At 40.8% G+C, this 17,588-nt stretch overlaps 1 protein-coding gene across 1 annotated transcript; it reads left to right on the top strand.

Moving 5' to 3' along the window:
- The first annotated feature begins 1,360 nt into the window (after nt 1–1,360).
- Nucleotides 1,361–17,238, top strand: TM4SF20 (transmembrane 4 L six family member 20). The gene is made up of 4 exons (XM_002749855.6): nt 1,361–1,585; nt 9,580–9,645; nt 14,701–14,852; nt 16,910–17,238. Exons 1-4 carry the CDS (start codon nt 1,361–1,363, stop codon nt 17,196–17,198), a joined length of 732 nt encoding a protein of 243 aa, XP_002749901.2. The 3' UTR covers nt 17,199–17,238.
- The last annotated feature ends 350 nt before the right edge of the window (nt 17,239–17,588 follow it).

Raw genomic sequence — 17,588 nt, 5'->3', positions numbered from 1 at the left:
AAACATAGATCCAGTAAGTGGCTCACCACGTTTTTGTACCCTGCCTCTGTAACTAACTGTGGAAGCCTGGATCCAGATAGTGCCTGTGCCAGTCGAGGCTCTGCAGTAACTACCATGAGCACGGACCCCATTTTGATCAGGAGGGACAGTTAGCATAAGCGAGAACTTTGTTCTTTTTTTAAAATTTTCTTTAAAGATGGGGTTTCACCATATTGGTCAGGCTGCTCTCAAACTTCTGACCTCAGGTGATCCGCCTGCCTCAGCCTCCCAAAGTGCTGGGATTACAGGCATGAGCCACAGTGCCCGGCAGCAAGAACTTTGTTGTTTTTTGTAATGGAGTTTTCCTGCTGGAAAGCAGTGATGTGATTTTAGCTCACGGCAACCTCCGCCTCCCAGGTTCAAGCTAGTCTCCTGCCTCAGCCTCCTGAGTAGCTGGGATTACAGGTGTGTGCCACCACACTTGGCTACTTTTTGTAATTTTAGTAGGGATGGGGGTTTCGCTATGCTGGCCAGACTGGTCTCGAACTCCTGACTTCAGGGGTGATTCTCCCACCTTGGCCTCCCAAAGTGCATGATTACAGGCATGAGCCACCACACCCAGCCAGAACTTTGTATTTTCAAGTCTATCCCAAATGACAGTCTTTTCTCAATGAGCTCACACACTAGTAGAGAGACAATGCAGAACCATGGTCTAGAGACTGTGAAGTACTGTATATGGCCACGTGAGTGTTCAAGGGCTAAAATAAAATATGGTAATCTCCCCAACCAACCTCTCTCCTATTGCTGTCTTTCAGTCTGGTAGCATTAGGCAAACTTCTCACGTCTCAGGCGGGCTATCTCCAAATGGATTAGTCTGCAACGCTGGAATAATATGACATAAAAATTTTATTTTGTGCATGTGATCATTCAGCTTGAAACGAAACTCTAACATTTGCAGCAGAGAAAATACTTTTCTCTGCATCTCATCCGTGTTCATTTTCTTGTTGAACAATTTCAACATAAGAAACTTCCATAGCTGGTAATAATTTCAACAGAACAGGAAAATATAGTTTAACTGGATATTCTTGTTTTTACTTTTTAGAAGCCATACTAGTAACGGAGTATATTAAAGGAGCTTATTGTAAACCCATCTTGTTTTTTTAAGTTTTTGTTTGCGTATCTTCATGCATAAATGGATCTCATATTTTTTTCTCCTTTCCTTCCTTCACCCCATTATAATATAAAATTATTTTCTCATTTCCCATCATAGTTGATGTCTTATCCTATTGAACTCTGAACTATTTTTCCATGATTCCTTTTTTATGAGCGTTAAATTTTAACCAGAAGACTGAGATAAAAGGCAACAGAGTACCATGCAAGCATGGCCACTTTGACAACGTTTCTAACTGAAGCAGGGTTGACCATGACCTGCTGTGAAGGATGGACATCCTGCAATGGATTCTCCCTTCTGGTTCTTCTGCTGTTAGGAGTAGTTCTCAATGCGATACCTCTAATTGTCAACTTAATGGAGAAAGACCAGTTTTCTCAAAACCCCATCTCTTGCTTTGAGTGGTGGTTCCCAGGAATTATAGGAGCAGGTCTGATGGTGAGTAATATTTATTTGACTTGCTGTGAAGAAGGGCCTGCCTATTTCACCAAAATCCTAAAGGCTATCTTTGAGTCTTGCAGTTAGCTATGTCTTGGCTTATGATACAATTTGGAGCAGTGGTATGGCATTAATTTATATTGGTCATCAGTGAAGAATAGTAACTTAAATAAAGTACACTATGTGGTATAGGATAGAGAGCTGAGCAAAATAAATAAATAAATAAATAGATAGAAGTTGGCTGGGTTATTATCGCTCACATTTCTGCCCATGCAGGGCTACTCTTCCAAGATTTATGGTTAGAGTTAGGGACCTTCCGAATTAATTCCTTCAACTTTCCTTTGCTCCACACCAGCCTCTAAGTATTTACAGAAAATGCAATAGGAGTGAGAGTTTGCTTAATACGAATGAGTAGAAACATTCCTATGCATGATAACTAGCCGGGGTGATGAGAATCATGAGGCATGAATGTTGCATTGCCTGTACCTCAAGGGAGTTGGGCTAAGAGACGTGGACTTAAAATCTTGGGTCTCAAGCCTTAGGGACTTTTTGATTCAGCTATTCCATAGATCCCAGGACATCGAGCTTGTTGAATAGTTTGATGATTGTTACCAGGTCTATCTTTGTTGAATCTGCCGCAGAGCAGTGCAGTATGGAACTCCTGAATAAAACTGATCATGAATCACCTGACGAACTTGCAATAGTCAGATGGGTAGATGTTCTCCTGAGAATTTTGATGCAGTAGGCCTGGGTAGGACCCATTTGTATAGGGAAATCTGCTTTCAAATCTGGCAGAATACCTCAGCTATGGTTCTGCCTCTAATGTATCACTGCAAGCCAATCATTTATCCTATGGTTTTGTTTCCATATTTGTAAAATGGGGATGTGGTTGAAGTTGATAATTCAGCATCCAAGAGGCTTGTTTTTGTTCGTTATGCCACTAAGGGGTTTACTTAGTGCCAGAAGTGTGTGTGTGTGTGTGTGTAAGAGAGAGAGCAAAGTTGTAAGGACTGATTTTATCAGTGTTTTAGAGATAATAAAACTTGGAGGTGACTTTGGTTGTTGTTAAACTTTTTTTTAACTTTTAAGTTCAGGGGTACATGTGCAGGTTCATTACACAGGTAAACGTGTGGCATGGGGGTTTGTCGTACAGATTATTTCATCACCCAGGTATTAAGCCTAGAACCCATTAGTTATTGCGCCTGGTGCTTTCCCTCCTCCCACCCTCCACCTTCTAAAAGCCCCAGTGTGTGTTGTTCCCTTTTATATGTTCATGTGTTCTCATGATTTACCTCCCACTTAGAAGTGAGAACATGCAGTTTTTGGTTTTTTGTTCATGCATTAGTTTGTTAAGGATAATGGCCTCCAGCTTCATTCATGTCCCTGCAAAAGACATGATCTCACTCCTTTTTTATAGCTGTGGAGGTGATTTTAAAAGAAATTCAGGACACAGTTTTCTACCTGAATCACTGATTGTTAATTATGATCAGTTACTGCTGCTGGTCTTGTCCCCAGATTTACAAAAACACGCTTTCTTTATGGTCACAAGGAATCTATTCCTCTGCTCTAGGTAGAAAGGTCTAACTAAAGAAAAAGCTTTTGGAAAGTTTTGGACTATTTCTTCACACTGCCACGAATGCTCTTTTCCAGGCTGAGAGACAGAAAACACATTGCAACTCAACAGCATGAAGCAACCATACATCCGTGTGTCTGTTTTCTCCCCTGTAGAAGGTTTCTCTCTACTTGAGTAGTAGAAGCCTCTTTTGCATTTGCTTATATACCAGAAGCCAGGAGCAGCTGGCTGAGCATAACTTAACGACAGCAATTTCCATGAAGCTCCTAAGAGTTCCCGAGTTAAGAGTATCACTTAGAATAACTCATGCAGCTTTAGAAACAAACCATGAGACAAAAAAAATTGTATTAGCATTAAAGGAGCCTGAAGTGGCGATGACACATACCTATATCCTATGTACAATTTTAGGATGGTGGTGGGTGTTGTGGGGAGAGTAGAGACAGAGAAAGAGAAAGACAGAGGCAGACAGAAAAACCTAAGTCTTCATTTGCTGGCCATCTGCCAAGGCCCATCTACTGGTTTCATGCATTACCTCATTATCTTATTTAGTCTCTATAATAATCTGTGCATTTATTATTACTTGTATTTTACAGACCAGCAAACAGAAAGTTAGGAATATTAACAAGGTCACATAATGGCTGTGAAACCCAATTCCAGATTTATCTGATGTCAAAACTATGTTTTTCCACCAGTGCTAATACCAGAGTCCTCAACACCTGTCTCAGGGCTGCCAGAGGTGAAAGATATAATCCATAAATTAATGCATAAAGTCAAGTGACCAGGAAACTGAATCACAGAAAGATTATAGAAACTTACGGAACAGTTTCAGAGAATCTGAACTTCCTTGTTCTACAGCTAAATTTACTTTATCATCCTTAGTATTATCAGAAAATATCAACACCAGACTATCTCTATTATTCAGTATTATACAATGTCATTAAAGCATCAAAGAACTCTTTGAAAAGTCCAATGTGAACTTCATAGATAGAGGCTATGCCCATAAGCAAACAGGTGGGTGGTAAAAAGGGTTCAGACTGCAGGTATATTTTCATGATCCTCGGATATATAGAGAACGTGGAAGAAAGTCTTTTTCAAAGGGATTTATTAACATGTCCTTTACAACACCCATGAAAATACTCACTAGTTCAAAATATCGAACTTTCAATATACTTGTAACTACATTAAAAAGTTAATAGAGCAGAAATCATTGCCTGTGATAAGCACTTCGGTCATAGTTCTTGAAATCTTTCCAAAATTACTGTGGTGTTTCAAATCAGTATCATTATCAAAAGTGAGATTTTACAAGAAGTAGATAATCATATGAACAATGGAATTCATTATTGATTACTTCATTAAATATATTCATTTTGTGGCTTCATGATTTACCTAAAACAGAGGCGAACTTTTCATCTTCCAAAACCATGACTAAGTAAAAAATATGACATACTTAATTATCTTTAATTTTAAATAGAAAAATAGATACAAATGTTATTTGTTCAAGTTTTTTTTTTAATCTCAAAATGTTTCCTTGAAAAAATACAAACAGAAAGGCCATTTTATTTTCTGAGGTTAATTGTAAGCCTGATCTTAACCATGCTTATTTATTAAGTTCACTCATTAGTAAATAGAAACTCATCAAAGTCAATTATTAAAGTCTTAATAGAGAACAAATCGTTGAAAGTTAAACAGATGAGAAAATACTATGCAATACAAACATTTGTAAAATATAGTTTTGTGGGTTGTTTTTAGTTTTTTTGTCATTATTGTTTTTGAGACAAAGTGGTGCTCTGTCACCCAGGCTAGAATGCAGTGCTATGAGCACGCCTCACTGCAACCTCAATCTCCTGGGAGCAAATGATCCTTCCACTTCAGCCTCCTAAGTAGCTGGGACTATAGGCATGCACCACCATGCCTAGCTTATCTTAAATTTTTTTTTTTTTTAGCCAGGTATGGTGGCTCCTGCCTGTAATCCTAGCACCTTGAAAGGCTGAGGTGGGAAGATTACCTGAGGTCATGAGTTCAAGACCAGACTGGCCAACATGGAGAAACTCATTTCTACTAAAAAATACAAAAATTAGCTGAGCACAGTGGATCACAAGGTCAGCAGTTCAAGACCAGGCTGACCAACATGGTGAAACTCGTTTCTGTTTTAAAAAATGCAAAAATTGGCCAGGCAAGGTGACACATGCCTGTAATCCCAGCTACTCAGGAGGCTGAGACAGGAGAGTTGCTTGAACGTGGAGGTGGAGATTGCAGAGAGCCAAGATCATGCCACTGCACTCCAGCTTGGGCAACAGTACAAGACTCTGTCTCAAAAAAAAAAGTTTTTTTAAATTTTATTTATCTATTTTTGTAGATAGGGTCTCACTATGTTGTTCAGGTTGGGCTCAAACTCTTGGGCTCAAGTAATCCTCCTGTCTTGGCCTCCCAAATTGCTAGAATTACAGGCATGAGCCACCATGCCTGGCTACAAAGTATGTTTTGATATTTGTGATGAGCTAAAAATTTGTGTGTTACTCTCATGTTCAAGTTTTTAGAGGACTCCCAAAACTCTGAACTTCATTACAGAATTTTTAATGGTCTATAGTTCTGTACATGTAAAATCATGTAACTTCTTCTTTTTTTTTGAGACAGTCTCACTCTGTCGCCCAGGCTAGAGTGCAGTGGTGCAATCTCAACTCACTGCAACCCCCACCCGCCAGGTTCAAGCAATTTTCCTGCCTCAGCTTCCTGAGTAGCTGGGATTACAGGCATGTGTCACCTTGCCTGGCCAATTTTTGCATTTTTTAAAACAGAAACGAGTTTCACCATGTTGGTCAGCCTGGTCTTGAACTGCTGACCTTGTGATCCACCTGCCTCGGCCTCCCAAAGTGCTGGGATTACAGGCGTGAGTCCCATGCCCGTCTCCTCATGTAACTTCTAAGACTAAACAAAATTATGGGTTTCTGTAAGAAAAAATGAACAATATTACTTTTCTTTGTAAAAACAAAAGCCTAGGAGGAATTTTAATTTTACAAAAACTCAGGCATTCAAATATGCTTAGGAAATGAAGAGACAGTGTGTTCATTTCTCATTTTGGCAGAAGATTATCTGGAAAATTTATATATAATTCAGACACACACACACACCATTCACATTTTTAGTGTCTGTCCTCTAAAGAGCCCCTCCAATTTCCAGAACTCGGAATGGGAAAGCGGTCGAAACCACAGTGAATTGTCAACTTACCAGTAATGGCATTACAAAGATGTGTTAACATGCCTCGAAGTGAATGGGGTGGTGATTTATAAACTATAAGTAATTGTCCCTTTATAAAACCACTTTGCAAGCAAAGCACGAAAGGAAATATTTAGCATCTCTGAAATAAACTTATCTTAAAGAAAATTAGCAGAGTTAAGTTTGCATCAAGGAAAATAAAACGATTTATCCATTTAAGTCGTGATGTCAATCCACTTTTTTTGAGTCAGGGTCTTGCTTTGTCATTTAGGCTGGAGCACACTGGAACTTTCTTTTAAAAGAATCATTAATTTTCTAAATCTGTGGCTGGCAAACCTTTTCAGTAGACATTCAGTGAATATTTTAGGTTCACAAATCTGCCTCTTCCACAAAATTTAACTCTACTGCTGGTGCACAAAAGTAGCCATAGACAATATGTAAATAAATGGATGTGACAGTGTTCCAATAAAACTTTATTTACAAGAAAGAGGTCATGGCCATAGTTTGCCAGTTTCCATTCTAAATAATTTGTCCTGTAAGCTCAGAAGGCAGTATAGCTTACATGCACAATAAAAGATGTTTAGTGCATGAATACTGACACCTATTTTGGAGCTGAAGTTTCTTTTTCCTTTTCTTCCGTGCTTTCAGCTATGCACCAAGGTGCAGCCATATACACGTGGCCTCTAAATAAGAAGGGTGGTGGTATTCAAGGCAATGTGTAAGCAAAGCTTGCTAACAATACAAAATGACATGGAGGCAGTCCATCATCAGATGGAATGAAGTTGTTTAGGAAAGTTGCCTTGTAAAGAGGCATAAACTTTAAACCTGTGCTAAAAGAACAAAGGCAGATGTGGCCTTGGATAAATGAATCAGAGAGCGAGCAATTGGAAGGCCAATGAGATGGGCAAGGGTGGAGGCAGCAGGGAAGATGAGGAAGAACAAACTCTAGATAGGAATGAGGGAGAATTGTAAGACTTGAGTCAGTGTGGAACAGGGATTAAGAGTTCCGGCCGAGCACAGAGGCTCACCTGCAATCTCAACATTTAGAAGACCGAGGTGAGCAGATCACTTGAGCCCAGGAATTTGAGACCAGCCTGGGCAACATGGCAAAAACTCCATCTCTACAAAAAAAAAAAAAATCCCCCAAAATGAAATAAAAATAGTAGGGCATGATGGCATGCACCTGTAATCCCAGCTACTCGGGAGGCTGAGGTGGGAGGATCACTTGAGTGCTGATGTTGAGGCTGCAGTGAATCATGATCATGCCACTGCACTTCAGCCTGGGTGACAGAGTGAAAGCCTGTCTAAAGAAAAAAACAACCAATCAAACAAACAAACAAACAAAAAAGTCTGGGCTGTGCACCCTAAATGACTGGTTCTGAATCCCAACGCTTCTACTTTCTTTGACAAATTACTCAAACATTTTATGCCTCAGTTTTTCCTCTGGTAAAATGGGAATAGTACTAGCACCTACCTCATAAAATTATTATGAGGATGGAATAAACTAAAGCATTAAAGTGCCCGTAACAGTGCCTGGCATGTAGTCAGAGCTCGGGAAAATGTTAGAGAGTGGGAGTAGGAGACAGAAAAACCTCTCAAGGGCAGCTGTGCTGAGATGGTAAAAAAACCTATGGATAAAATTTCTCAAGTGGAAGGAAATAATTTACATTCCACCCCGCAATGATACAAAACTCCTTCCAGTAAGAATTTCTAGTCATAGCTGCTGCCTAGATATTACTAAAAATTGACACCCAAGTCCTGAGAACATGGTGTTCTTTCTTAGAGCTTTCCTTGGCAACATGTATATCCCTGAAGACATATTGCGATCTATAGATTTCTGAGCATCGGTGTAAAGTGAGATCATTACATATCATGGATATAGGAAGAGAAAGGAGAACATGGAACCCAAAATAATTCTCAAATACAAGCTTGGGGGAACCAGCAAGACAGCAGGGATCCTGGGAAAAGAAAGGCAAGTGGGAACGGGTGGTGACAGAATGACTGGTTCCCAACTGCCAGACAAACAAAACCATCAGTTTCTTTTCGGGAGGCTTGCCAGACTAATTCATCCAATTTATGGGAAATTGGGCCAGGCGTGATGGCTTATATCTTCAGTCCCAGCGCCTTAGGGGGGACAAGGCAGGAGGTTTTCTTGAGGCAGGAGTTCAGGAGCAATCTGGGCAACAGAGTGAGATCCTGTCTCTAGAAAAATATTTTTTTAAATTAGCCAGGTGTTGGCCGGGGCGGTGGTTCACGCCTGTAATCCCAGCACTTTGGGAGGCTGAGGCGGGTGGATCACCTGAGGTCAGCAGTTTGAGACCAGCCCGACCAACTTGGGGAATCCCTGTCTCTACTAAAAATGCAAAAAATTAGCTGGGTGTTGTGGTGGGCACCTATAATCCCAGGTACTTGGGAAGCTGAGGCAGGAGAATCACTTCTGCCTCAGGTTCAAGTGATTCTCCTGCCTCAGCATCCTGAGCAGCTGGGATTACAGCATCCTGAGCGGCTGGGATTACAGGTGCATGCCACCACACCCAGCAAATTTTTGTATTTTTAGTAGAGACAGAGTTTCACCATGTGAATCCGGGAGGTGAAGGTTGCAGTGAGCTGACATCATGCCATCATACTTCAGCCTGGGCAACAAGAGCAAAACTCCATCTCAAAAAAAAAAAAGCCAGATGTGGTGGCCAGTGCCTGTGGTCCTAGCTACTCAGGAGGCTGAGACAGGAGGATTCTTTAAGCCCAGGAGTTTGCGGCTACACTGAGCTACACTCGTACCACTGCACTCCAGCCTGGGCAACAGAGACCTCGACTCTTTAAACAAAAAAGGAAGGAAAAAAAAAAAAAAGGAAAGGAGTTTAGCTGATGCAACCAATTCTTTCAGAAACATTTCTTCCAAAAATAATATATAAATAAGTCATCCTAATCTATTTAAAATCTAATTCTCTGCAGATGACTCAGAACAAACTAAGAACGTAGAGAGAAGATTTCAAAACTGCTGTCTTGAATTCCCTGGTTCCTGCTACCGCTTTTAATCTCTATGGTTGAAACTGGGATGACAAGGTTCACAAAACCACGGATGTTGCCAAATCTCCTTTTTGTTCTTTCAGCCTTGATTTCCCACAACTGGTGAAAAATGGAAGGTGACGATGACTGGTTTTTATTCTGATGAGAAGTAATAATAATCATCTTTCCTGTTCATTTCCAGGTCATTCCTGCAACAACAATGTCCTTGGCAGCAAGAAAAAGAGCGTGCTGCAACCACAGAACCGGAGTGAGTACGGAGCGGTCGGCGCGGAAGCAGAAGTGCATCAACAGTTACCGCTAGCTAAGCAAAGCCATACTGAGTCATTTACATCTGCAGAATCACAGTGGGGCTCCACTGACGAGGCCAGCACCTTAGAAATATGCTCTTTTTATTGATTAATTTGGAGACAGGGTCTTGCTCTGTTGCCCAGATTGGAATGCAGTGGTGTGATCTCAGCTCACTGCAACCTCTGCTTCCCAGGTTCAAGTGATTCTCCTGCCTCAGCATCCTGAGAAGCTGGGATTACAGGCATGCACAACCACACCCAGATAATTTTTGTATTTTTAGTAGAAACGGGGTTTTGCCATGTTGGTCATGCTGGTCTCAAACTCCTAACCTCAAGTGATCTGCCCACCTTGGCATCCCAAAGTGCTTGGATTATAGTTGTGAGCCACCATGCCTGGCCTGAAACAGGTTATTTAGGATGATTACATAGAAATAGAAAAAGTGGGTCAGGCACAGTGGCTAACACCTGTAATCCTAGCACTTTGGCAGGTTGATGTGGGTAGATTACCTGAGGTCAGGAGTTCGAGAGCAGCCTGGCCAACATGGTGAAACTCTGTCTCTACTAAAAATACAAAAATTTGCTGGGTGTGGTGGCATGCACCTGTAATCCCAGCTACTCAGGAGGCTGAGGCAGGAGAGTCACTTGAACCTTGAAGGCAGAGGTTGCAGTGAGCTGCTATCACACCACTGCACTCCAGCCTGGGTGACAAAGTGAGACCTGATCTCAAGAAAAAGTGAAAGAAAGAGAGAAAAGAAAAAGTGAGAAGGGTGTTTTTTTGTTGTTGTTCCATAAACTTTTAGCATTAGAGTCAGCCTTCTGTCCCTTCCTGTCTTCAGTGGATTGTTCTTTCCTCAGTCTAAAGGTTTTCAAAGAAAGGAGATTCATAAGTCACACCCACAGCTGTAATCAATTTTATAATACTCAGGTGTGATATTTTTATGGCATGTATAAAATACTCAGGGAAACTGTACTCAGTTTTCCCATGCAATGACAGACTGGTTTCCTAAGATTAGAATGACAATTGTCCTTTTCCAGTTAAATTAAAGGAGTTGCCAGGTTTCCCCCTCCCTGCCCCAAACATTTAATGCCTACCCACTATGTATAGAGTCATAACTAAGTTAAAAGTAAATCAATATTCATCAACCTAAGTGTCAATCTGCTCAGAACACTTTCAGCTATGCTGTTTTCATTTGTCTCTAAACCCTTAAGTGGGAAAAAGTAAGATGTCTGCTTTATTGACAAAGAAACAGATGCTCAGAGAAAGTTAATAATTTTTTGTCAGTGTAGCACACTGGATAAGTGGACTTTTATCCAAATCCACTGGACCACCCTAAAATTCTCAATCTTTATTTATGCCATGAACATGACTATTAAGCAACGTAAGGTCTCTCATAATTCCTTATGGAAGGGGGTAGATTGAAAGCAAGCAGTCACAGTAAATCTGCTTGGCTGAGCTTGAGGTTTCAAAGCAATGGTTCTCAGATGGCTGGGAGCATTGGCCAGGCGCGGTGGCTCAGGCCTATAATCCCAGCACTTTGGTAGGCTGAGGTGGGGGTATCACTTGAGGTCAGGAATTTGAGAGCAGCCTTGCCAACATGGTGAAACCTGTCTCTACTAAAAATACAAAAATTAGCTGGACGTGGTGGCCCGTGCCTGTAACCCCAGCTACTTAGGAGGCTGACGCCAGAGAATTGCTTGAACACAGGAGGCAAAGGTTGCAGTGAGCGAAGATCATACCACTGCCCTTCAGCCCGGGCGACTGATGAGTAAGACTGTCAAAAAAAAAAGATGGATGGGAATGTTAGGATCATCTAAAGAGATTATAAAAAACACCAATGTCTGGGTGGCCCCCAGAGGTTCTGCATCAGTATTTTCTGAAATCACTCACGGTAATTCGGCCAGGGGTTAGAAAAACTGCTTTAAAAAGAACAGATACTTCTATCCATAACGGAAGATTCATATTTTTTAAAATTACCTTTTCTTCTGACATTTGACATTTATCTAGGATTATGATAATTACATTAATTAGTTCTAGTCCATCTTTGTTCTGGCTACATTTTAGGTATTCAATAAACACTAATTTTCAGTTTCCCTTCCCCGTCACTTTTTTTATGAACAATAATAATTTGGAATTTGACTTTGTATCTCCTCTATATGGTGCTCACAACATTCTTGACATCCTATTTCTGAATTCCTAAAACCAAAAATATCAAAATACTTATATAGGCTTTTCCTCTAGGTTTATCCTCTAAGAACTGGTATTTAAGTCATACCTGGCGTCTTTGAAGCCTAGATAAAACCAAGACACGAGACAAGTGGCAAAGGCTACATCTTAGGAGGATGGGAGGGGGCTGACCAAGGCTTGTCCCCTATTTTAACTTTCTGTACTTCTTCCCTTTTTCCAGTTTTTAATTCTGCTTCTGAATACACAATGTTTTGCTGAATCGTTTAAGTGAATCCCCACTCTAGGGGAAATACAGATGCCTGAAATCACTTTCTAAAGCCAGGCCCTTTGTAGTGATGAGAACTCAAAAATAATACATCCGGGCGTGGTGGCTCACGCCTGTAATCCTAGCACTTTGGGAGGCCAAGGCAGGTGGATCACTTGAGGTCAGGAGTTTGAAACCAGCCTGTCCAACATGGTGAAACCCCGTCTGTACTAAAATTACAGAAAAAATTAGCCAGGCGTGGTGGCAGGGCCTAATATCCCAGCTGCTTGGGAGGCTGAGGCAGAACTGCTTGAACCTGGGAGGCGGAGGTTGCAGTGAACCCAGATTGCACCACTGCACTCCAGCCTGGGAAACAAAGAAAGGCTCCGCTTAAAAAAAAAAAAAAAAAAAAAAAATATATATATATATATATATATATATATATATATATATATATATACATGAAAATAATAAATGGCCAAAAATAAACCTATGGCACTTCTTGGTGAGTAAATTTAATAACTGCACATTAAAAAAAACACCAATGTCTGGGTGGCCCCCAGAGGTTCTGCATCAGTATTTTCTGAAATCACTCACGGTAATTCGGCCACAGTAGCATGGAAGAATCAGGATTTGAATTAGACTCCAAATCCATTATTCTAAACTTTCGGCTGGAAGTACAATGATTAAAGTGTTTCCCAGATGGCAGAGCCTGACAAGTTTGTCCATCTCCATGATATACAGTTTTCTCATCCATAAAATGGAAATAATAATAGTATCTATCTCTTAGGGTTATGGAAAGAATTAAATGAGATAATATATGTGAAGTACAATGTCCCTCAACATAACTCTATAGTAACCACCTTATTCTGAACTCATAAAAGGCAGGTCTGAAGAACACAACACACAAATCCTCTAGGAGCTGCAACATTATTCCAGCAAAGGAAAAGAAAAAGCATTCCCTTGCTTCATTTCTGCTGATTTTGAAATAATCATCACTGACTAACAACTTCATTGAAACAATATAAAAGTTTCTCTTTTTTTTCTTTTAGAGATGGGGTCTCGCTATGTTGACCAGCCTGGTCTCGAACTCCCAGGCTCAAGCAATCTGCCCTCCTTGGCTTCAAGGTGCTGGGATCACAGGCGTGAGCCACTGTGCCTGGTCTAAGAGTTTATTTTTGGAAAAACAAACACTAACTTTCATTCCATTTTCTATGCCAAATTCTGTATCTTCTTCTGCCCTCATGACTGACTCATGAAATAAAGATGTGTACAGTCTTTCTAACATAGTGGCTCTCAACCGGCGGGTTGTTTTGGCCACCCACCTCCACCCTAAGAGGATATTTGGCAATGTCTGGAGACTTTTTTGGTTCAGAACTGGGCTGGAGGCAGGGGATGGGGCGGTGATATTGACATCAACTGAGTAGAGACCAGGGATGCTGCTAAATAACCCACACTGCACAGGAAAGGCCCCACAGCCAAGTGTGCATATGTTATTAGTGCTGAGGTTGGGAAGTCCTGCTCTAACTCTATGCTGATGACTGATCACTGCAGAATGCGGGCCACTGGCCACTTAAAGCATCAGGGCCAAATTCAGAGTAAACAGTTGGGGGTCAAGAGACCAGACATGAAGATGAGGGCAGTTAAGATCCAGTCAAGATTCAATGAAGGCCTGTAATCCCAGCACTTTGGGATGCTGAGGCGGGTGGATCACGAGGTCAAGAGATCGAGACCATCCTGGTCAACATGGTGAAACCCCGTCTCTACTAAAAATACAAAAACTTAGCTGGGCATGGTGGCGCATGCCTGTAATCCCAGCTACTCGGGAGGCTGAGGCAGGAGAAATGCGTGAACCCAGGAGGCGGAGGTTGTGGTGAGCTGACATCGCGCCATTGCACTCCAGCCTGGGTAACAAGAGCGAAACTCCGTCTCAAAAAAAAAAAAAAAAAAAAAAGATTCAATGAAGTGGGAAGTACACAAAACAGGGAGGAACTAGATCTCGGTGGTCAGAAGAAATAATTGAAGCTCAAGAATACGAAAGTATGAAAGTTGAAATTTTCCAGAGACAGTGGCAAGCCCAACCATCTTTTTTTTCTTTTTCTTAGACAGAGTCTTGCTCTGTTGCCCAGGCTGGAGTGCAATGTCGAGATCTTGGATCACTGCAATCTCTGCCTTAGCAGAGGTTCAAGCGATTCTCCTGCCTCAGCCTTCCAAGTAGCTGGGATTACAGGCACCCACCACCAAACCTGGCTATATTTTTGGTATGTTTAGTAGGGGAGCTGGTGGTTCACCATGTTGGCCAGGCTGGTCTTGAACACTTGACCTCAATTGATCCACACGCTTTGGCCTCCCAAAGTGCTGAGATTACAGGTGTGAACCGCCATCCCTGGCCCCATCCTTTAGTGAGTGTGATCAAATAGCAGAGACTTTGCCCTGTCTTTTTGTATAATTTACACTTAAACTGTGATCTTAAGATCTAGGATTTTAGGGTGAATAGATTAAAAAAAGACTGCATATGCTCCTGAGACTTGAAACAGATCAAGAACGTGTAATAACATGTGCAAATGGTTCTACTTTATTTTTCAGATGTTTCTTTCATCACTTTTCAGTGTAATCACGATCATTGGTGCTGGGTATTGCATTGCGATATCCACCCTGGCTCTCTTAGAAGGTCCTCTCATGTGTAATTCTCAAGTCAACAGTACTGCCAATTGTAAATTTTCATTGACAAACGTCAGGTGAGTAACCTGATTTTCACTGGCTTACTGTCTTATACAGTTAAACTAGTTTGATTAGACTAATGCAGTATTGAAACAATGCCATGTTTTTATTTGATATAACTGCTGGGACAAACAGATTCTTAGGAATTTAGTAAATTAACGCCAGTTAGCACAACCCCACATAGAAATGGAGGAAGCTCTAGATTTACAATGCTCTCAAAGGGCCTTTAGATACTGCCTTAAAGGACTAGTTGATCTCAAATGGCTTATGCTTGTCTTTTAAAAATCTACAGTCACCTATGTGTATGTATATTAAAAAATTCTGGAAATTTACACTAGAAACTTAACTTTCATCCTTGGAGAATGGAAATAGAGAACGCCCTAGGAGAGTGAAGAGAACATTTACTTTCAACACTTCTGAACTAATTAAAATTGTAAACCATAAGTAAATATTACATAATTTAAAAAATTCAATAAAAACACAATAAATAAAATGCAGAGCCTTGCCTGTAGGCTCTAAATGGAATACAGCAGCCAGTAGATTCATACAGACATACTATAAATATACTGCATGCATGGGAATGAATCCAAAATTTAAGTTATGTAATAACAAATAATACTGGAGATTTACATGTACTTAATAAGTGGCTCATTTTAGTCTCTTAAGATCATTCTGTGAGTGAATCTAGACACAATTTGTAAAAACTGGAAGGAAAAAACAATCTAATCCATTAGTGATCTGTATAGACGGCTCAGTTTAGCAAATAACCAAGATTTACTTTTGTAGTTATGTAAAAAAATTGTCTTTCTCCTTTTCCCTTACCTTGCTACATTAAAGAAGAAAAGTTCCTCAGAATTTGTGCAGCATATTTGTTTTGAATCAAAACCCAAGGAAGGCCGGGCACAGTGGCTCATGCCTGTAATCCCAATACTTTGGGAGGCCAAGGAGGTGGTTCGCTTGAGGTCAGGAGTTTGAGACCAGCTGGCCAACATGGTGAAACGCCATCACTACTAAAAATACAAAAATTAGCCATGCGTGGTGGCACATGCCTCTAGTCCCAGCTACTCAGGAGGCTGAGGCAGGAGAATTGCTGGAACCTGGAAGGTGGAGGTTGCAGTGAGCCAAGATCAAGCCACTGCACTCCAGCCTGGGTGACAGTGAGACTCTTTCTCAAAAACAAAGCCAGGGAGTCTCCTTACTGATAGACTTAAGGTAAAAGGTTAAAGATTTCCACCACAGATGCTATGCACATTAAATCCTCAGGGAATGAAAACCCACAATGTACCAGGGACCAGGCTAAGCTCTGCAGATAACAGCACTCAGATATTCTCAGTCTAGCTGGGGAGATGGGCTAGGCTAGTCAAGTTACAAGAGAGGGATCCTTGGCTTGCTACACATTTCACAAGACAGACTCACATTCCATGTGCTGAAAATATTGTTGTTTTCCCAGGTTGAATGTCAGTTGCTGGTGTCCAGCAGTGCAAACTCCCTAAGAACATTCTACCTTACTCTACAATAAACAAACAAACATACATCTTGAGATAGATGTGTTGGGGCTAAAAGTTTCTCATTTTCCACAGCCCCGTTAAAAACAGGCACATCACTTTCACATATTTAGAATGTCTTTTGTGAATAAAAATTGTATATCTGGTTGAAGAGCAGACACAACACTGCAGTTCTGCACTAAGAACTGAGCTCACCGAAAGCGGGGCGGGGAGGCTCCTTAGTTTTTGTATCTGGCAAGTAGAAGAGTATCTGAGTAAATGAAATAAATAGGTTGAACCATGAAAAACTGTTAACATTCAACTCTTTCTGACATCTAAAAACAGCAATTTTATACAGTTCGACCTAAGAGAAGATGTACTATAGAGATGCTTGTTAAATGACGGGCTATATAAGAAGAAGTTTTATAACTAGTAGAGTATAGACATATGCTCAGAAACCTCTGTTATCATTTCTGGGCACACTATTTCAAAAGTACATTCTGTTTTACTAGTTCTTTTATGGGCATAATGCTACTTTCCTTTGATCGGTGATATTTCTAAATATCTGATTTTTATCTTTCGCTTTTCAGTTACATTCATCCAGAATCCTTCGACTTGCAGTGGTTCTTCAATGACTCTTGTGTACCTCCTACTGGCTTCAGTAGCCCCACCAGTAATGACATCACGGCCAGTGGCTGGAGAGCAGCTAGTTTGCACTTCAATTCTGAAGAAAACAAACACAGGCTTATCCACTTCTCAGTATTTGTAGGTCTATTGCTTGTTGGAATTCTGGAGCTCCTGTTTGGGCTCAGTCAGATAGTCATTGGTTTTCTTGGCTGTCTGTGCGGAGTCTCTAAGCGAAGAAGTCGAATTGTGTAGTTAAATGGGAATAAAATGAAATCATCAGTAGTTTGAGTAATTTGAGAAGTACACTTGTTTTCAGGGGACTTAAAAACTCAACCTTTCACATAGAAAGCATGTTGTAAAGGCATAACGCTTTCATACTGGTGGTTGATTTGGGAAAGGTGGAGAGAATTTTCAATGAGTTTTATATCGTGCTATTCAAATTTTTTACCTCTTCATCGTGTGGGGAGAAGGGAGGGAAGACGAGAAGGAATAGAAGTCATTCTGAAAATAAAAGTATGAGACCTTTTTTTTTGAGACAGGGTCTCTAAAAAGGCTGGAGTACAGTGGTACCATCTCAACTCACTGCAGCCTCAACTTCCTGGGCTCAGGTGATTCTCCCACCTCAGCCTCCCTAGTAATTGG

Source organism: Callithrix jacchus, chromosome 6 (genome assembly GCF_049354715.1).
Source record: "Callithrix jacchus isolate 240 chromosome 6, calJac240_pri, whole genome shotgun sequence".
NCBI lineage: Eukaryota > Metazoa > Chordata > Mammalia > Primates > Cebidae > Callithrix > Callithrix jacchus.
The sequence above is the reverse complement of the archived record's forward strand: the minus strand, read 5'-3'. Positions and strand labels throughout refer to the sequence as shown.